A 21,409-nucleotide genomic window follows, 5' to 3' on the forward strand; every position below is an offset into this window, starting at 1 on the left:
AACAAAAAGGTCAAAAGATATTTTGTAGGTCTTTTATGTATTTCGTTGAACTGTTATTTTTTTCAAATGTAAAACTAAAAATTGTATTTCTAGTGGAAACAGTGTTCGCTTGCAATTTAAGTCTATACGTTTTATGATTAAGCGATTTTTGTTTTTTTTTATAAACTTAACATGTTCAATTTAAAAATACAGAGTTTTAATAATGACTTTTAAAGTATTAAATAAAATTTTTCGTTAATATTTTTGTAATAATTAGGTTTTAATTAAGCAAGTGCTAATTAAAAAAATATTTTTACGTTAAACTAACATGTTGTATGCACTAAGTATAAGCTTGTCTACGTTATTTTCACAATTGAAAATAATCACGTGGTGTGTTTCTTGCTACTAATATTCCATACTGACTCATAAGGGGAAGTTGTAAAGTCAATTTATATAGAGGTTTAGACTAAAACTAAAGGTGTTATATTAATCATTTGTGTTTTATTTTTTTGTTATAACGGGCTATAAGTGTAGTGAAAGCTATATGTAGGCTAAGCAACATGAAAAATATCGACGAATATAATAATTTTTGGATTTATACGTTTATCGTAGTTATTTTAAGCTTTTTAACTTTAATTGAAGGAGGTAAGATTTATTTTTTTGTTGTTACTTACAGAAATATGTAAACTCATTATTTATTTTCTGTTTATTATATTTTTATATTTACGTAAATTTTTTACAGTAAATAATCTCTAAAACTGTTAAACGCAACTTAAAACTTTGTTAAAGTAAGAAAAATGTTATCGTTCCCTATATTTAAGTAGCAAAGTAAGTTTTTCTGGATAGAGAATAAATATAAAAAAATAACAATTTTACTAACATCAATTAGGGAAATACCCACATTTTTAAATCACGTGATTTTGACTTAAAACTTGAATAATTGATTATCGTCAATTAGATTTATTTGTATTAAAATTCTTATCGGAAATAAATACAAGAAGCTTAACGAATTAAAATCATTTAAGGACATTCAGCGTGCAGTTACAGCGTTATTGCAATTGGGAATACTATATACAGTTTATCAGACAATCAACTTAATGTGGAAAATGCCGAACATTTTTGCCAGGAAAATGGTGGAAATTTGACTTCCATCCAAGATGAACAAACAAATAATTTTATCATTAATCTAAGCAACAACAAATATAGAAATGGTAAAACTATTAATTTTAATGTTCTTCAACTTATGATTTTAGCATTGCTGGTAAGTTAAATTAGTTGTTTGTGTCAGGTTAAGGCTTATTATGGTTCGAAATCTTAGATTTCGAAACATATTGTTATTGTCATTATATTTATTATTATTATTGTTTTTATTCTTATTTGACCGAATTTTGAATGACGATAACTTTTGTTCTTTAAAAGTAAAAGTTCTAAATTTTTAGTATGTTTGTTATTATCCCAACGAATCGCAAACCTCCTATTTACGACATTTAAATGTCACTAATTACTAATTAATATATTTTATTATTAAAATTTAAAGATTAAATTTTCTGAAATTTTAATATGTTGTTGGTATTATTATTTTGTATGTTGCTATTTAAAATGAAGATTTAACTCTAGCTAATTATCGTTTAATCATTATTTTAGTTTTTTTATAAAATAACGAATCATTATTTTAGTTTTTTTTATAAAATAACGCTTGAATAATTTAATAGCATTCTGGTCGCCGTCAAAAATCGTCCTTATCGCTGTCTATTAAAGTAAAAAATATTGGTTGAAAATTTAAGTAAAATGTTAAAGTATAAGTCAAAAATGTGTAAATTTTTTTTTTTAATTGTTTTGTTATTATTATATTTTAATACTCGTTTGATTACTAAAAAATTAAGATCGGTATTTTGCTTTTAAATTTAGTTTACTTTTCTATTACAATATCAATGAATGCGTGTTCGTTTGTTAAAATTAGGTTTAAATATAAAAAAGTTCATATTTAAATTTATAATTTAATTAATAAACCTACTAAATAAATTATATTTATAAAAAAGAATCAAACGATTTCGAACCATATTTTATTTATCAAATAAATCTAGTAATGTTTTTATAGTTGTTAGTTATAAATTGTTTTTAAGTTCAAAAAATAAACAGGTAACACTCATAAAAAAATACTATATTTACTAAAATACATAATGATGTATCACAAAAACACAGTAATAATATTTTGTTTATATATGTTAATAAGGTTTGCAAAGAGTGTGGATATTTTACAAGCAAGTTAACCATGTAGGTAATATAGGCAGAGCATACAGATATGCTTTATCACCTGAAGAAACAGATGGTTGGATGAGTGCTGGACATCTAGGAGATATTTCTTATGTTGATCTTTATAAAAGGTTTACATTATACCTTGCCATGAAAAATTGAAATTAATTATTTCGAAACTTAATATTTTATATTTTTTATACTGTTTATTAGTGACTATGTTAATCTTTTAACTGCAATATAAATCTAATCTTTGGTTACCTAAAAGAAATATACATTTTAGTTCAAGACGAGGATTTACACAACCTCTTATATTTTGTCAATATCAATTTACAAGGTGGGGTATAACAGTGGGATTTAGACCTGATTATTGTGTTAATAAACCTGCTGCAGGTAATTAGATAACCAATCTTAAACTGGCAACAAAACCTACTAATCAATGAAATATTAAATCTCTATATCCAGGAAAAACTGTTTTTGACTTTCAACTTTTTGGACCTTCCAATGATCTTAAATCACTAGGCCTATTAAGATATCTATTGGGAAGAGCCACCCAACCTTTTTCCACCAAGTTAACTGCCACTGATGATAGAAATCCTGGTGTTGCTGGGTTTACAAATTCAGAAGGAACTGTGTATGTTCCAGGTATAAAAAAAACTATTTAACTACTAACGTTTTGCTTAAAAGCTTTTTTTAGGATTATAAATCTACAATATATTTCGGTAACTTTCACCTTTCCTAACTTCTTGTTTTACCTAAACAAATAAGATGTTGGTCATTAAATCTACTATAAAAGATTTTTTTGGGCATGTTTTAATGGGATAGTGAAGCCTCAGTGTTTATTTTTTAATTATGTAATAATTTTTTATTATTTGCACAAGGATACCATTTTTTATTTATTTTTTTAAACTCGCAAGCATAAGAAAATAATCCTATTTTTCTTTTTGTGAGCATTTTGTTGTATTTTTTAATTTTTTTTTGGCAGATTAGAAACAAAAGCAAAATATTTTTTTTTTTTAAATTTTATATCCACCACTAAAAAAATGTCTATATTAAAACTAAAAATTAAATCCTTAGCTACACTGTTTTTTAAACAAAGTTTGCTTTTATATATTTTAAAAACTAATGTATATATAAATAAATTAATATAAATTTATTTCTTTATATATTGTTTTAATACCAATTTGTTTTTTAATAAACAGGCTCTTTTATAAGGTAAAAACATATTGCTAATTCAATTTTATAGATTTAATAAAAGTTCGGTTTGTGCATTACTTAAAAATCAATAAAAAAATGGCATTTAGAACAAATTCCTTTGTTAACACTTATTATTTTATTATAACAGATATACCAGACACACATGTAATAATTGGAGCAAAGTATTCAGATAACAACTGGGTTTGGCCTGATCAAACTCCAGTTAACTTCTTTACATTACCACAAACTCCTTCTAATCTGTGCACAGCATTTCATTATCAAAATGGTTCTTGGAATCTAATACCAATTAACTGTGCAGAAACATACAACTTTGCCTGCCAATACCAATGTAAATTAACGTTATAAAATGAATAGAAAAGTATTAAAATTTGTAAATTAATATTGTTGGTAATTTAACTCAAATTTATATTTTAGTGACCACACAAGCTTATCCTGTACAATGTGATAGTAACTCTATTAATGTAACCTGGAGTACAAATTTATTATCGCTTCAATCAATCTATTTTTACTTGAACTTGCTAACATGGGTAAGATGGTAAAAATATTCATCATCTTGTTAAATTTGAAAAAACTAAGAAAAGAACTTATTTATTTATTAGGTTGATATTTTACCATCTAGAACACAGAGGGCAGTATTTTCAAATCACTACAAATATAATCAATCCTATGCTGTTGTTAAAGGTTTGACACATAGAACAACCTACATAGCAAGGGTAAAACATTATGCTTGTTTTTATGATTGAAAAATGACTCTCAAACTTCTTTTTTTTTCAAACTTTTTTTTTTTGGTATTAAATAAGAAGTTTATTAACATGAAATATTTTTTTTTTATTTATTGTTTTAAATTTATAGCAATCACAAAACTTTTTTGTTGTTATAAATATAGTATAATTTTCTTTTTAAATATTGTTTGTAGGTAACAGTAACACTAGGTAATTGTGGTGGTCAATCAGTAACATCATATTCAAGTGTTACAACCAGTTTAGGAATTCCTGATAACATAACTTCATCATATATTAATTCAACTCAACCTAATTGTATTATTAAGTGGCCAATACCAACTAGTTATGTGGATGACATTTTATCATATGAGGTTAGGAATTATATTAAGATGTTAAAAATTTAAAATAATCTTGGGTAGGGTTGAAATATTATAAGTTATTTTGAATTTAGATTGAAGGACAAAGCAACACAAGCACATCATTGATTGCCTTTAATCCCAGCTCATTAACTACAATGGAAAATGAATACTTTATGGAAATACCTTTGGATGTTCATAATTACAACAAAACTGTTGCGTTTAGGGTAATGTATTTTTAATTCAAGTTAAAATAATTCTCTGCTTACAAATTATTAATGATTTAATTTTTTAGATAAGAGCAAGTTCGTGTGAAGGTTTTGGAGAATGGAAAAATGTAAATGGGACTTGTGTTTCACCAATTAAAGTATTAGAAACAGGTAGAAACATTGTTTGATGTAGGCATGTAAAAAAATGGGAACTAAATATGTGCAATTTTAAATTTAATGTCTAAAAAATTACAAATTAGTGTAAATATGATACCTTTTTGTCAATAAAAATTAGCTTTTTATGTTAAGGATGGACCTAATAAAAAAGTATTAAATTTTAAATATTTAAAAGGTAGTGGTGGAACTGGTACAAGTGTACCAATTGCAGCTATTATTGGTCCATGTGTAGGTGTTATTCTAATAATAATTATCATCTTGGTTGTTATTTTTATGAAAAAAAGAAGGTAAGAAAAATTTGGAATCGAATTATTTTTGTAGCTTATAATATATATAAATGGCATTGTTTTGTTAATGATCTGAATAATATTGTTTAGTTTTTTTTAAATGGCAAATTCCAACAAACAATTTGTAAATGTATTTTGTTCGTACTTTTTGAATTTAAATAAATAAACTTATATAAATTTTTTACCTTAGTAAAAGAGATACTGAAGTCACACCAAAACTAATTGGTAAGTGTTTTCATATTCCTAATGTAAAAACTTCTCAGCCTATATATAAATTTTTTACCTGATGACAGTTTTGGATATTGATGATAATACTTCCTCATACTTTATTCGCTAATTTCCTATAGATTGCTTTTAATATGTCCTATAACAAAATATAGTATAGATATATATTAACGTGTATACAACTTACAGGAAGCGATACTGTAAAAAATCCTGATGCCAATCCAACTAATGATTTATCACCAGCTCCACCAACATCACAAGCAACTATTACCATTGTAAGTTATTAGTTCTTTTACAAGTCTTAAATAACATATTTTTTGGGGGCTAAATTGACAGATTTTTACTTGAAATGTGTTTTTTTTGGTTAAAAGTTGTTTTATCAATTTGACATGGTTGTTAATAATACAGAATTCCAACTATGCCAATTTTGTTCCATCATCAAATGATGTATATGCTGTTATAGATAAATCTAGTGCAGGTAAAATGAAATACTTAATATATTGTTTTTATAATTAATCACTATTGCATTCACAATGTAAGAAGTCTGACTCACAATCTAAAAGTAACTGATTGTTTTAAAAAGGACCGAAACAAGTTGTTTTTATTTAAATATTTTGTTTTTTAATTAATCAGGCATTTGTAATAACATTTCTTATTTTATTAAAATATTTTGTTTTTAGTGAAACCTGCCAAAAAGCAATCTCAATCCCCAACCTTTATTAAAGGAAATGATCTACAATCAAAATATGTTGATATTATTACCAACAAAAAGTTACAAACCTTGTTTCAGGTATATAAAATTGAAGTTTTTACTAGTTTATGGTAAGTTTTAAATTTCAGTTTCTGATTTTATTCACATTTTTATAGCCTATCATTTTTTGTTTTGTTTTAGAAATTGGTTGATGAATCCAAGAAGTTTGATAATCCATGTACAAATGCACAACTTGAAAGTAGCAAGAAGAAAAATCGTTACAAAAATATTTATCCATGTAAGTTTTTAAAAATCTTGGTTTATGGACATGAGAAATTATAAGAGCGCTAGCTACTGTATCTTAAACTATTAACATTTTATTTTCACTGTAGAATTTTAAATAATAAACCCCATCTTAACTACATTTATATTATAAAGATTATAACTTAATTTAAAACTTTTTCATTTTAGTTGATCATGCTAGAGTTATATTGAAAGATAACAAGGGTGAAGATTACATAAATGCTGCTTTTATAAATGTAAATTTATATTAGCTAAGACTTTTTGTGTATTAACTTAATGCAGAATACAGCTTAAAATTTTAATATTAGTTTTTATCACCCTTCTAAGGCCGGAAAATAGCTTTTTTATTAATTCCGGATGTTTTATCCAGGGTTACAAACAAGAAAAAAAGTTTATAGCAGCACAAGGCCCAACTGATTTTACTGTCAACGATTTTTGGACAATGATTTATCAGCAAAAATCTAATGTCATTGTTATGCTTACTGGCCTGGTAGAAAATGCCAAGGTAACTTAAATTGTCTGTTTTTGTAAAATTAGTATGTATGTATTTATATTTTACCTAATTATCTGATTTTTAGGAAAAGTGTTCCCAGTATTGGCCTAACATCAACAAAAACAAACATGTTGGTAAATTTCAAATTGAAAATGTTGAAGAATCATGTTCTGAGGGAATCTTTAGAAGAAAATTAATCCTCACTTGTCCTGATGTTAGATTAACTTGTCAATAACATACCAATATTATATAGATTTGTATATCACTCACCAATGTACTTTTAAATAAATAAGCTACAATCCAATATTACCTGAACATTTTCGTATCCTTTTCAAGTATTGGTTATTATTTATGCTAATATCAAATACATTTTAGATTTTAATTTTTTTTCTGTTAACAAAGGTCCAACAAGAAATCATCCAAATTCAGTTGGTGGCCTGGCCTGACCATGGAGTACCAAAAACTACATCAACTATTGTTCATTTACATGACATGGTAGAACAAGCAACTCTTGACACATCACCCATTATTGTTCACTGCAGGTTATTGTTTTATTCAAGTATACATTAGCTAATATTTAAAGGTTATGGTGCTGGTTTTACTTTTGGCTAGCAAAAAATAGCCTCAAAGCAAGTTAAAATATAAAGGGCTTACTAAAATGAAGTTATGCCAATTATAAATGCCTCTTAATTCTTAATTTGTGATAAATTGTTTTAAATATAGTGCTGGAGCAGGTAGATCAGGAACTTATATTGCGATGGACATTTTATTTCATCAACTTAAAGATCAACAGGGAGCTGACATTCATCAAACTATTCTGGAAATGCGGAAAAATAGAACTCAGATGGTCCAAAATGCTGTAAGTATTTTTTTTAATAGAAACTAAAGTTAACTGTTGAACTTATTTTTTAAATTCTAACTTATTTTTATTATTATGTAAAATCATTCATAATTTCTTTGGCAATTCTATTCAGAACCAATATGGATTAATATTCAAACTTGTAATGGAACACTACATGCTTCCAAACAGTGATCTTTCAGTACAAGACTACTCTCAATTATCTAACAATGAAATGTAAGTTATATGCCTTACCAGTGTATTAATAAAAAAACAAAGAAATTAAAATGAATGCCATTGAAAAATAACTTTTTTATTGTAGAAGCCAATTAGCTCAAACCGAATTCAAAAGACTGAGTACACTTATAGACCTTCATACTTACTTAACAGCTGATAAAAACCCTGATCAAAATGTTGATCTTCTATGCAGACCAAGTAATTTTTAATTGTGAAACATGTTAAACCTATTAACTTATTGATTGTTTTCTAATGATAAAATACCTTAAGGCTTACTTTTTATTCATATTTAGATGATGAAAATATTGTGATGGTGTTGGAAGGTTTTGAGTCAAAAGTGTATGTTAATGCATCTTATATGCAGGTTAGTCAATTACAATGTTTTTTATTCAGTATAAAATGAAGGTACACACAATTTTAAGGCAGTTGTTGCATAAAAAACTGTTGGGTTTGGTATGTAATAAATTCTTGTTTTTTTCATGTTGGTTAAAGAATGCAGAATGTGTGAGAAAGTTTGTTGCTGCACAAAATCCACAAGATGACACTGCTGAGTTATTTTGGAATATGGTTTCACAGAATGCTATCAACACAATTGTTCAACTGGAAGATGTGGTAAATATTGTAGTATATTTTTAAGTATTTTGATAACTATATTATAACCTATTTATTTGGTTATAGAACTGTGATTGGATATCAGCAACAAGAGAAGGTGAAAGCATTCAGCATGGTAACTTCTTAGTGGAGGTTGTTAAAGAGAATGTAATGGAAGGCTGTATCAAGAAACTTCTTACTATTTCCAACAACCATGTTGTAAGCTTTTAAAAAGTTACATTGAATTCATTAGGGATGTTGTAACTAGATTTATAAAGACTGACAAAATATTTCTAATTATTTTTAAAACTTTTACAAGCTATCTAAGTCAATAAATCACCTGACTTTGACCACTTGGAGTAGTGATACCACCCCACCAAGTGTTGGGGTTTTGCTTGATGTTATCACAAATCGAATGCTCTTTTCCAGTGATTCGAAAACAAGTTTGTCACTTGTACATTGCAGGTAACTATTTACTTTTTAAAACATATTATGTAGAGTTTCAACATAATATTTTGGTTGGGTTTTATTATTCAAGAAATGGTTGTACAAGGACTGGTCTTTTTATTGCACTGATGAATATCTTGGAAAGATTGAAATCCCAGCGTAGGATTGATGTATTTCGAGCAATCAAAGATCTTAGAGATATGAGACCCAACATGGTCAATCGATATGTAAGTAAACTCTAAAGACTGGGTCTAGTAATAAAATTACCCCATGTTGGGCCTGTGTTATTAACCTTTTTTTTATATTGCAGGAGCTATATCATTTTTGTTACCAATTTGTTTCTCAATATCTTCAAACCTTTGAAACTTATGGCAACTACGAATAATATTCAAATTTCCAACTATAAGGCAGAATATATGAGTTCTAAAACTTGTTTGTTGTAGCAATAAATCTAGTTTAGTTAAAATCTTTGCTTGACCACTTAAATCTGTTTATTATTATTTTGTTAAAAAAAACTTGATATCAAGCAATTTGCTACACAAAACTTTAAACACTGTACTTTTGAGTGACAGATATGTATAAGCTTATTTAAAATACGCATATGTAAAGGAGACTTTATCGTTATAAAATGCATAGCCTGATACATTTTTACTTTGTGATTATTATCCTTGCTAAATGATTTGTATTGAAATTTTGAATGTTATAATCGGTATTTAATTTTTGTTGTAGCTTATTATTTTTGTTATGTGAATTTAATTTCATTTTTTGTATATATTTCAATTTATAAAGTTTTTTTTTCTGTAAAAGAGGCTATGTGTTTAATTTCACCTGTTTTAAAGCATATCGAGGTTAAAAATGCGGGTTCAATTTTCAAAATCACACAATTTACCAGGCCAACATAAAGATAATAAACAATATGCATACTGGTTGTGGCTACGTAAAATATTAAACACCCACGATGCTATTTTTTTCATAGTTTAATGCACTCTGTTTAAGTTTAAGAAAATATACATTTGGGCATTATTTTAGTATTGTTAAGATATTCAAGTTAACTTTTTATTTCAGTTTTTAAAAAATATTAAATTACCAAGTTCTTTTTAAATTCCCTTTTTTGTATTATTAATATGCAAATAATAAGGATTTATTTTATTTCTCTTTTAGTAAGACTTAATAATGACATTGAGAGGCGTTTAAAAATATAGTGGTTTAATAACCCTTAATGTTTTGAACAATAAGCATTTTCGTTTAATTTTTTAGTAGCAATATTTTTGCCGAATTATATTACAGTAAGACAAAAAACATTTCGAAATGCAAAATTTTAAAATATTTAAATGTTTTTGTTGTAAGTAGGTTTACAAATATGTGAAGCAAGTGCTAATTCAAATATTTTTTTTACGTTAAACTAACATGTCGAGATGTCGTGTGTATTGAATATAAGCCTACATTATTTTCACAACTGAAAATATTTACGTGGTGTTTTTCTTGCCACTGATATTTACAAATCGACTCATTTAAGGAAGTTGTAAAGTCAACTCATATATAGGCTAAGACTAAGACTGTAGGTGCTCATATATTAATTTCTTTTTTTTTCTTTAGTTTTAGCTTGTTATAGGTGTGTTAAAAGTTATATGTATGAAACATGAATAATATCGACGTAAGGCCGATTAATAGTTATCGGATTTATACTCTAATCGTAATTATTTTATGCATTTCAACTTCAAGTAAAGAAGGTAGGATTTATTTACTTATTGTTTTTTTTATTAAAGGATGTAAACCAAAAATTTAAAGGATGTAAACAAAAAATTTCATTTTTATTGTATTTTTATATTTGTTTAATTTTGTACAGTAAATAATCTATAAAACTACTAAACGCAACTTGAGACTTCGTTAAAGTAAGAAAAATGTTATCGTTTATTATATTTAAGCTGCAAAGTAAGCTTTTCTGGATAATGAATAAATATAAAAAAATAACAATTTTACTAGCATCAATTAGGGAAATTCCCATACTTTCAAATCACGTGGTTTTGACAAACCTGGTTTACTTTAATAATACTATAATCTAATACTATTATATTTTTTTGTATGGAAATTGGTAGTTAAAATCTGTTATTTATTAGGATGTAAACAAATAAACCCATAAAGCTTAATAAATAACATTATTTAAATATATTTAGCCTGTAGTAACAGTTTAATTGGAATTGGTGATACTATATACAGTTTATCAGACAATCAACTTAATGTAGAAAATGCTGAGAATACTTGTAAGGAAAATGGTGGAAATTTAGCTTTAATCCCTGATCAACAAACGAATAATTTTATGACCAATCTTATTAACAACAAATATAGAAATGGTAAAATACAGTTATTTACTATCTGATCCCAGCCTGGAAAGTAAGGTAGTTTTCGACGAGATCTCGTGCGTGCAAGCGTAAAAATTGGCGTGACCGCGCGTGCCTGGGTATTAAAATTTTCGGTCTACTCGTGCACTCGTGATTTATGTTAGCGTGTTTACCTTAATTTTGCGTTTCTTTTAAAGCCAGGCGTGCAAAACGCCAATTTCAGGCGTGCATTTTTTTCAACGAAAAAATCTTGTGCATGCACGCTGCCCTACTTTCTGGACTGACTGATCATTAAGCAGTTTATTATTATATATATAATATATATATAGGTGTTAAAAAGGTAATCTTCTTTTTAGTAACAACTTTTTATTGTTTTATATCAACAGCTTACTTAAGTTGTTGTATTTTTAAATACAATTTTTTTAATTCCTAAAGGTTTGCAAAGGGTGTGGATATTTTACAAATGGGTAAATGATAAAAATGATTATGGTCGAGGATACAGATATGCTTTATCACCTGAAGAAATAAATGGTTGGATGAGTGCTGGTCGCTTGGGAGACATTGCTTATGTTGATCTTTATAAAAGGTTTATAATATAATAGGCTATATTATAAAACATTGAAAATCTATTTAATTTAATATGATTAAATATATATAACACTGAAAAAAATTTAAAAATTTAGTTCAGGGTCAAAGTTCACACAACTTCTTACATTTTGTCAATTTAATTTTACAAGATGGACTGTAATAGTGGGGGATATACCTTCTCATTGTGGTAGAACACCTGGTGAAGGTAAATAATACATTAAAATAATATTTTTTTGTGTTTATATGTACACAAAATTTAAAGAATATGATTAACAATATAAAAAAAACAAACAACATTAATATTTTACTATTAAATGGGTAAATGATATCAAGTGAACCATACATCAAATTTGTACTCAATCTATACAGGAAGAATTGTTTTTGACTTTCAATTTTATGGATCTCGCAATAATGTTAACTCATTGAAAAGATATCTTATAAATAGAAATGGGCAACCCATTTCCACCAAGTTAACAGCCATTGATGATTCAAAACCTGGTATTGAAAAATTTGAAAACTTATATCGAACTATATTTGTTCCAGGTAAAACTGTTTGTATTTGCTTAGAATGTTTATTTGGGGTTGTTTACCTTAAGCTAAAGCTACAATATATTTTATTAATTAACTTGTTTTAACTTCATATTTAAATTTAACTTTAGTCTTAAAGGTATAAAGGATTTTCTTTAAGCTATTTTTAACAAATAGTTTGCATATATATATATATATTTTTTTTTTTTTAAAACTGTTTATTTTTAATATATTGTTTTTAATATTGATTTATATTTAATAAAAAAAACAACAGCTCTTTATTAAAGTAAATTAATTATTGGCAGACCAATTATTTATTATGGTTTTGATAAAAGTACTGTTTAAAAAATACTACAATGAGATTTTTTAATTATAGATATACCAGACACACATGTAATAATTGGAGCAAAATATTCAGATAACAACTGGGTTTGGCCTAATCAAACTCCAGTTAACTTCTTTACATTACAACAAACTCCTTCTAACTTGTGCACAGCATTTCATTATGAAAATGGTTCTTGGAATTTAATTCCAATTAACTGTACAGAAACATACAACTTTGCCTGCCAATACCAATGTAAATTTTTTGTAAAAAAATGTGAAAGAATTGTAAACATTTTACATAAAATTACTTGTTTTTTACTTTGTGTATAAAAAATAGGTTACTTTTAAATACTTAACCACTGTATATGTTGTCATTAAAAAAATTATTTAGTTTAAAGTGTGTTAATTCACTTTTTGTTGTTTAGTGACCACACAAGCTTACTCTGTACAATGTGATGGTCACTCTATTAATGTAACCTGGGGTACAAATTTATTATCACTTCAATCAAACTACTCTAACTTGAACTTAATAACACAGGTAAGATGGTAAAAATGTTACTCTTATTACTTTTTAAAGCATTGTTTACTTAAAAAAAAAACTAAAATCGAGAGTTTTGCAGGGGTTTTATTTATTTTTTTTTAGTTGGATATTATAGATATAAGGACAATGAAACGCATATTAACAATGCAATATAGTAATAATCAATCCAGTAATTTTTTTGTAGGCTTAATGCCTAAAACTACATACATAGCAAGGGTAAAACATATTTTTGAACTTTTTATAATATATTTAAGTGAAGCTAAACTTCCATTAGTTAAATACATGTTTTCCTTTTTTTACCTTTTAGAACTAATTTTAACACCGACATTTTTTTGTATTATTTGTTATGAAATATTTTTTAACAAATTCATTTTATTTTTATGTGCTTTTGCATTAGGTAACAGTTTCCTTTAATAACTGTGGTAGTCAATCAATAACATCAAATTCAAGTGTTACAACCAGTTTTGGAATTCCTGATGTTATAACTTCATCTTATGTTGATTCAACTCAATCTAATTGTATTATCAAGTGGCCAATACCAACTAGTTATGTGAATGACATTCTTTCATATGAAGTAAGACTTAACTGTATATTCAAAATAATCAACTGTTCTCATAATGACCGGCAACATGATGTAGTGGTCGAAACACTTATATTCTGTTTTTAAGATTCTGGGTTTAATCCCCATTGCTCTCATGTTGTAGCGCCCTCTAGTAAGGCACTATAAATGTTATGAACTCCTTCTAAGCCAATGCTTCATTAGCAGCCCATGTTTCTTGGGGAATTATAGTGTATAAATTCTTGAACTGCCAAAGGCAACCCCAGACATGTTTATGTAGTAAAGTTTATCTAAATATATATACAAAAAATAATAATGTTTTAAATCAAAAGGTTTTTCCATTGTTGATTATTTTAATCTAACACATGTTGATGGAAAAAAAAAAATTGGAGTTGCGATCAAACTCTTATCTTGATATTTAAATTCGTGCACTGACTAGTAAATTACAATTCTGTATAATTGTAAGCTGAACAAGTTAACATTTGTTTTACTCTGGTAAATATTTTTTATTTGGTTTAGATTGAAGGACAAAGCAACACAAACACATCATTGATTACCATTAATCCCAACTTATTAAATACAATGGAAAATGAATACTTTATCAAAATACCTTTAGATGTTCATAATTACAACAAAACTGTTACATTCAGGGTAATTATTTTATTTTTTATATTTTTGATTTAGTTTAAAATATTTCTTTGCTTAATTTATAAATGATTTCATTTTTTAGATAAGAGCAAGTTCTTGTGAAGGTTTTGGAGAATGGAAAAATGTAAATGGAACTTGTGTTTCACCAATTGAAGTAATAGAAACAGGTAGAAACATTGTTTGATGTATGAATGTAACAGATTGGAAGCTAAATATGTGTAATTTCAAATTTAATTTTTAAAAAATTACAAATCAGTGTAAATATGATACCTTTTTGTCAATAAAAATTAGCTTTTTATGTTAAGGATGGACCTAATAAAAAAGTATTAAATTTTAAATATTTAAAAGGTAGTGGTGGAACTGGTACAAGTGTACCAATTGCAGCTATTATTGGTCCATGTGTAGGTGTTATTCTAATAATAATTATCATCTTGGTTGTTATTTTTATGAAAAAAAGAAGGTAAGAAAAATTTGAAATCAATTATTTTTGTAGCTTGTAATATATATAAATGGCATTGTTTTGTTAATAATCTGAAAAATAAACAATTAATTAAAAAAAAAAGAAACTTATTCTTTTTACTTTAGAAAAAGAAATACCAAAGTCCCACAAAAACCAAATGGTAAGTGTTTTCATATTTCTTATGTAAGAACTTCTCTGCCTAAATAATATTTGTAACCTGATGACAGTTTTAAATTTTATTGATGGTATAATTCTACTTTATTTGCTAATTATCTGCAGATTGATTTTGATATGTTGTATAAATAGAAAAAAAATGTAGTATATATAAATTTTAACTTATAAAAAACAACACACAGGAACTGCTACTGTAAAAAATCTTGATACCAGTCTAACTAATAATTTATCACCAGCTTCACCAACTACACAAGCAACTAGTGCCACTGTGAGTTTTTAGTTTTCTTGCAAATATAAAATATCTTAAAACAAATTAGTTCCTTGATAAACATACCGTATAACCCTAACATAATACATTTTTTGGTAAATTGACAGATTTTTACTAGAAATGTGTTTTTTTTTTGGTTAAAAGTTGTTTTATCAATTTGACATGGTTGTTAATAATACAGAATTCCAACTATGCCAATTTTGTTCCATCATCAAATGATGTATATGCTGTTATAGATAAATCTAGTGCAGGTAAAAGGAAATACTTTAAATATTGTTTTTATAATTAATCATCATTGCATTACCAAAGTAAGAAATGTGACTCACGATATTAAAGTAACTAATTGTTTTTAAAAGGACCAAGTCATTGGTTGTTTTTTAATTGATTAAGCATTTGTGATAACATTTCTTATTTTATTTAAATATTTTGTTTTTAGTGAAACCTGCTAAGAAGCAATCTCGTTCCCCAACTTTTATCAAAGAAAAAGATCTACAATCTAAATATGTTGATATTATTACCAACAAAAAATTACAAACCTTATTCCAGGTATATAAAGTAGAAGTTTTTACTAGTTTATGGAAAATTTTTATTTTTAAACGCTTTTAATTAAATATTAATACTTTTAAAGTAATACAGCCTAACATGTTTTTATTTGTTTTAGAAATTGGTTGATGAATGCAAGAAGTTTGATAATTCATGTACAAATGCTCAACTTGAAAGTAGCAAGAAGAAAAATCGTTATAAAAACATTTATCCATGTAAGTTTTTAATAACTTGAAATATTGGTTGATTAACAAGACATAAAAAATTAGTTCACTGTAGAATTCTAAATGACAAACTCCATCTTAACTACATTTATATTATAAATATTATAACTTAATTTAAAACTTTTTAATTTTAGTTGATCATGCTAGAGTTATACTGAAAGATAACAAGGGTGAAGATTACATAAATGCTGCTTTTATGGATGTAAATATATATTAGCTAAGACTTTTTGTGTATTAACTTAATGCAGAATGCAGCTTAAAATTTTAATAATAAGTTTTTATCAACCTTTTTAAGCCCTGAAAGTAGCTTTTTTTTAAATTTAGACTGTTTTATTTAGGGTTACAAACAGGAAAAAAAATTTATAGCAGCACAAGGCCCAAATGACTTTACTGTTAACGATTTTTGGACAATGATTTATCAGCAAAAATCTAATGTCATTGTTATGCTTACTAGCTTAGTAGAAAATGCCAAGGTAACTTAAATTGTTTGTTTTTGTAAAAATAAGTATGTATGTATTTATATTTTAACTAATTATTTGATTTTTAGGAAAAGTGTTCCCAGTATTGGCCTAACATCAATAAAAGCAAACAAGTTGGTAAATTTCAAATTCAAAATGTTGAAGAATCATGTTCAGAGGGAATCTTCAGAAGAAAATTAATTCTTACTTGTCCTGATGTTAGATTAACTTGTCAATAACATACCAATATTATATAGATTTGTATATCACTCACCATGTACTTTTAAATAAATAAGCTACAGTCCAATATTACATAAACATTTTCGTATCCTTTTCAAGTATTGGTTTATTAATTATGCTAACATCAAATACATTTTTGATTCACATTTTTTTTCTGTTAACAAAGGTCAAACAAGAAATCATCCAAATTCAGTTGGTGGCCTGGCCTGACCATGGAGTACCAGAAACTACTTCAACTATTGTTCATTTACATGACATGGTAGAACAAGCAACTGTTGACACATCAGCTATCATTGTTCACTGCAGGTTATTGTTTTATTCAAGTATACATAAGCTAATATTTAAAGGTTATGGTGCTGGTCTTACTTTTGGCTAGCAAAAAATAGCCTCAAAGCAAGTTAAAATATAAAGGGCTTACTGAAATGATGTGATGCCAATTATAAATACCCCTTAATTCTTAATTTGTGATAAATTGTTTAAAATATAGTGCTGGAGCAGGTAGATCAGGAACTTATATTGCAATGGACATTTTGTTTCATCAACTCGAAGATCAAAAGGGAGCTGACATTCATCAAACTATTCTGGAAATGCGAAAAAATAGAACTCAGATGGTCCAAAATGCTGTAAGTATTTTTTTTTAATAGCAACTAAAGTTAGCTGTTGTGCTTATTTTTTAAATCCTAACTTGTTTTTATTATTTTGTAAAAATCATTCATAATTTCTTTGGCAATTCTATTTAGAACCAATATGGATTAATATTTAAACTTGTAATGGAAAACTACATGCTTCCAAACAGTGATCTGTCAGTACAAGACTTTTCCAACTTAAATAGCAATGAAATGTAAGTTACATGATGCCTTAGTTTATTATTAAAAAAAATGTATTAAAATGAATGCCGTTAAAGATAACTTTTTTTATGGTAGAAGCAAATTAGTTCAAACAGAGTTCAAAAGACTAAGTACACTTGTAGACCTTCATACTTACTTAACAGCTGATAAAAACTCCAGTCAAAATGTTGATCTTCTGTGCAGACCAAGTAATTTTTAATTGTGAAACATGTTAAACCTATTAATTTATTGATTGTTTTCTAATGATAAAATACCTTTAGACTTACTTTTTATTCATATTCAGATGATGAAAATATTGTGATGGTGTTGGAAGGTTTTGAGTCAAAAGTGTATGTTAATGCATCTTATGTACAGGTTAGTCAATTACAATGTTTTTTAATTAATTCAAAATGGAGACATCACAAAGTGTTAAGGCTATATGTTTGTTGTTGCATAATAAAGTTTTAGTTTCAACATCCAAGACATTCTTGTTTTTTTCATGTTGGTTAAAGAATGCAGAATGTGTGAGAAAGTTTGTAGCTGCACAAAATCCACAAGATGACACTGCTGAGTTGTTTTGGAATATGGTTTCACAAAATTCCATCAACACAATTGTACAACTGGAAGATGTGGTAATTTTTATCTATTTTTTAAGTGTTTTAATTATAAATTTTAAATATATTTATTTGTTTATAGAACTGTGATTGGATATCAACAATGGGAGTAGGTGAAACCATTCAGCACGGCAGTATTCTGGTAGAGGTTGTTAAGGAGAATGTAATGGAAGGCTGTAACAAAAAACTTCTTACTCTTTCATCTAGCCACCACCAAGTTGTAAGCTATTAAAATAAATTAATTTTGTGAGCATGTTTTTAGTTATAATTATAAAAAATTAACAAAGAAATCGTATTATGCTATTAATTTTCAAATTTTCACAAACAGTCCAAGTCAATAAATCACCTGACTTTGACCACTTGGAGTGATGATACCACGCCACCAAGTGTTGGGGTATTGCTTGATGTTATCACAAATCAAATGCTCTTTTCCAGTGATTCGAAAACCAGTTTGTCACTTGTACATTGCAGGTAAATATTAAATTTTTATATAAAATGCATTGCTGTAAAAAATTTATTAACCGAAATATTTTGGGTTTTATTTAAGAAATGGTTGTACAAGAACTGGTCTTTTTATTGCTCTGATGAATATCTTGGAAAGATTGAAATCCCAGCGTAGGATTGATGTATTTCGAGCAATCAAAGATCTTAGAGATATGAGACCCAACATGGTCAATCGATATGTAAGTAAACTTCAAAGAGTGTTTCTGGTAATAAAATTACCTGTGTAATTAACCTTTTTTATATTGCAGGAGCTATATCATTTTTGTTACCAATTTGTTTCTCAATATCTTCAAACCTTTGAAACTTATGGAAACTACGAATAAAATTTAAATATCTTACTAAACAGAATATAAAAGTTTTAAAAACTTATTAGTTAACAGTGAAACTGGTTTAGTTTTAAACCTTGCATGACCCAGTAATTTCGCATACTTTAATTTTGTTGAGAAAATTTGAAATTAAGCAGTTCGCTGCACAAAACTTTACACACTGTACTGTTAAGAGACTGATATATATAAACTTATTTAAAAGTTAAAACAATGATGTGCAAAAGTAAATTTAATATTATAAAATACATAATCTTATACATTTTTTATTCTGTGGTTATCAACCTTGGCAAACGATTTGTATTTAACTTTGTATGTAGAAGTTACGGTTTTTTCCGTTTTTTTTTATGTAGAAACTATATTTCTATTTTTTCTTTTTGTGTTTACTGAAATTTATAAAGTTATTTTTTGTTATTTCTTTAATAAAGTTTAATTTACCTGCTTAAATGTATAAAAAGGTTAAATAATTTCTTATAGTAAAAATAAATAATGATATTGATAAGTTATAAAATTTATCATGTTAATATTTTTTTGTAAATTATGTGTTTGTTTCTCTTTTCACTTTATATATTCTATGATTTAAAGTTATAAAAGTATGTGCAAAGTTACAGTGCATACAAACAATATTTATTTCAGCAACTTACCTACTTTAACAATCGAACGGTTTACGTACAGGCTGTTTAATATTTTCATCGGCAATCTAATCCATTGTTTTTTAATAAGGAAACAATAAAAAATTGAAATTAATGAACTATTATGCAGCAACTTTAAAAGTTAAATTTAAACCAAGACCAACTAACAACAAAAAGGTCAAAAGATATTTTGTAGTTCTTTTATGTATTACATTTAACTGTTTTTATTTCCAAATGTAAAACTAGAAATTGTATTTCTAGAAGATACAGTGTTCGCTTGCAATTTAGGTCTATACGTTTTATGATTAGGCGATTTTCGTTTTTTTAAACAAAACAGGGTTTTAATAATGACTTTTTAAGTTAAAATTTTTTTTTTTGTTAATACTTTTTTAATAATAAGGTTGCATTTATGCAGGGCAAATGCTATTTAAAAAGTTATTTTTACGTCAAACTAACATCCTCCTATGCACCGAATATAAGCTTGTCTACGTTATTTTCACAATTGAAAATAATCACGTGGTGTGTTTCTTGCTACTAATATTAACAAACTGACTCATAGGGGAAGTTGTAAAGTCAATTTATATAGAGGTTTAAACTAAAACTATAGGTGTTATATTAATCATTTGTGTTTTATTTTTTTGTTAAAACGGGTTATAAGTGTAGTGAAAGCTACATGTATGCAACATGAAAAATATCGGCGTAAGGCCATATAATAATTTTTGGATTTATACGTTTATCGTAGTTATTTTAAGCTTTTTATCTTCAATTGAAGGAGGTAAGATTTATTTTCTTGTTGTTACTTACAGAAATATGTAAACTCATTATTCATTTTCTGTTTATTATATTTTTATATTTACGTAAATTTTTACAGTAAATAATCTCTAAAACTGCTAAACGCAACTTAAAACTTTGTTAAAGTAAGAAAAATGTTATCGTTTTTTATATTTAAGTAGCAAAGTAAGTTTTTTTGGATAGAGAATAAATATAAAAAAAACAATTTTACTAATATTCATTGGGGAAATTCCCACATTTTTAAATCACGTGGTTTTAACTTGAAATACTTTTTTTTTTGTTTTTTTTTGTATATATCTTTATCCTCGATGTGGGAAAGTCGAATGCGCGACTTAAACATAGAGTAACATAAGTTACTCCGACCCAGTCTCGAGTTTCCTGTGGCAGTTTGGGATATTATAGAGACTATAATTGCCCAGTAATTATGCTACTGATTAAGTGCTGGCTCAGCAGGAGTTCATACCGTTTATAGCGCCTTACTCGAGGGCGCTACAGCATGAGATCAGTGGGGATTGAACCCACGACCTCATGTGTGGTGTAGCAAGAGTTCTTATCACTACACCATGCTGCCGGTTTAATTTATAATCGTGGTCAATTAGATTTTTTGTATTAAAATTGGTATTTAAAGTCTGTTAGTTGGTAGAATGTGAACAAATAAACACGAAAAGGTTAATAAATTAAAATCATTTCATATATATTTAGCTTGTAGTGACAGTGTAATTGGAATTAAAGATACTATCTACAGTTTATCAGACAATCAACTTAATGTTAAAAATGCTGAGAATTTTTGTAAGGAA

At 26.7% G+C, this 21,409-nt stretch overlaps 2 protein-coding genes across 3 annotated transcripts; both read left to right on the forward strand.

Annotated features, from left to right (window-relative positions):
• Positions 1-2,092: 2,092 nt before the first annotated feature.
• LOC145750211 (receptor-type tyrosine-protein phosphatase alpha-like) lies at positions 2,093-10,004 on the forward strand. The gene is made up of 28 exons (XM_082566191.1): positions 2,093-2,363; positions 2,516-2,625; positions 2,698-2,877; positions 3,578-3,778; positions 3,865-3,977; positions 4,050-4,163; positions 4,367-4,543; positions 4,624-4,755; positions 4,824-4,908; positions 5,090-5,201; positions 5,392-5,426; positions 5,616-5,701; positions 5,835-5,904; positions 6,107-6,216; positions 6,319-6,415; positions 6,589-6,656; positions 6,791-6,925; positions 6,999-7,127; positions 7,316-7,455; positions 7,637-7,772; positions 7,888-7,988; positions 8,074-8,186; positions 8,282-8,352; positions 8,481-8,600; positions 8,667-8,798; positions 8,899-9,044; positions 9,118-9,253; positions 9,337-10,004. The coding sequence occupies exons 1-28, from the start codon at positions 2,314-2,316 to the stop codon at positions 9,409-9,411; spliced, it is 3,174 nt and encodes a 1,057-aa protein (XP_082422317.1). The 5' UTR covers positions 2,093-2,313; the 3' UTR covers positions 9,412-10,004.
• A 618-nt stretch (positions 10,005-10,622) lies between these two features.
• LOC145750391 (uncharacterized) lies at positions 10,623-19,621 on the forward strand. 2 transcript variants are annotated; one of them, XM_082566419.1, is made up of 30 exons: positions 10,623-10,756; positions 11,201-11,377; positions 11,801-11,951; positions 12,049-12,158; positions 12,323-12,496; positions 12,858-13,058; positions 13,231-13,343; positions 13,449-13,562; positions 13,744-13,920; positions 14,425-14,556; positions 14,636-14,720; positions 14,902-15,013; positions 15,139-15,173; positions 15,370-15,455; positions 15,637-15,706; positions 15,892-16,001; positions 16,117-16,213; positions 16,357-16,424; positions 16,561-16,695; positions 16,770-16,898; positions 17,087-17,226; positions 17,408-17,543; positions 17,661-17,761; positions 17,844-17,956; positions 18,052-18,122; positions 18,260-18,379; positions 18,444-18,581; positions 18,690-18,832; positions 18,909-19,044; positions 19,114-19,621. In XM_082566419.1, the coding sequence occupies exons 1-30, from the start codon at positions 10,666-10,668 to the stop codon at positions 19,186-19,188; spliced, it is 3,540 nt and encodes a 1,179-aa protein (XP_082422545.1). In that variant the 5' UTR covers positions 10,623-10,665; the 3' UTR covers positions 19,189-19,621. The 2 variants fall into 2 exon arrangements, with proteins under 2 accessions (XP_082422545.1, XP_082422546.1); XM_082566420.1 differs by lacking the exon at positions 11,201-11,377 and having other exon boundaries at positions 10,639-10,756.
• The last annotated feature ends 1,788 nt before the right edge of the window (positions 19,622-21,409 follow it).

This window comes from Corella eumyota, chromosome 4 (assembly GCF_963082875.1).
Source record: "Corella eumyota chromosome 4, kaCorEumy4.1, whole genome shotgun sequence".
Classification (NCBI taxonomy): domain Eukaryota; kingdom Metazoa; phylum Chordata; class Ascidiacea; order Phlebobranchia; family Corellidae; genus Corella; species Corella eumyota.

What these genes read in the sequence shown, in the direction of transcription:
- LOC145750211 (XM_082566191.1), top strand. Translation starts at nt 2,314, where the DNA reads ATGAGTGCTGGACATCTAGGAGATATTTCTTATGTTGATCTTTATAAA. An exon ending in ACAAAACTGTTGCGTTTAGG is followed by an intron (nt 4,756 to 4,823) that starts GTAATGTATTTT and finishes TTAATTTTTTAG; the next exon opens with ATAAGAGCAAGTTCGTGTGA. An exon ending in AGTCACACCAAAACTAATTG is followed by an intron (nt 5,427 to 5,615) that starts GTAAGTGTTTTC and finishes TACAACTTACAG; the next exon opens with GAAGCGATACTGTAAAAAAT.
- LOC145750391 (XM_082566419.1), top strand. Translation starts at nt 10,666, where the DNA reads ATGAATAATATCGACGTAAGGCCGATTAATAGTTATCGGATTTATACT. An exon ending in TAACAACAAATATAGAAATG is followed by an intron (nt 11,378 to 11,800) that starts GTAAAATACAGT and finishes TAATTCCTAAAG; the next exon opens with GTTTGCAAAGGGTGTGGATA. An exon ending in TATGTTGATCTTTATAAAAG is followed by an intron (nt 11,952 to 12,048) that starts GTTTATAATATA and finishes TTAAAAATTTAG; the next exon opens with TTCAGGGTCAAAGTTCACAC.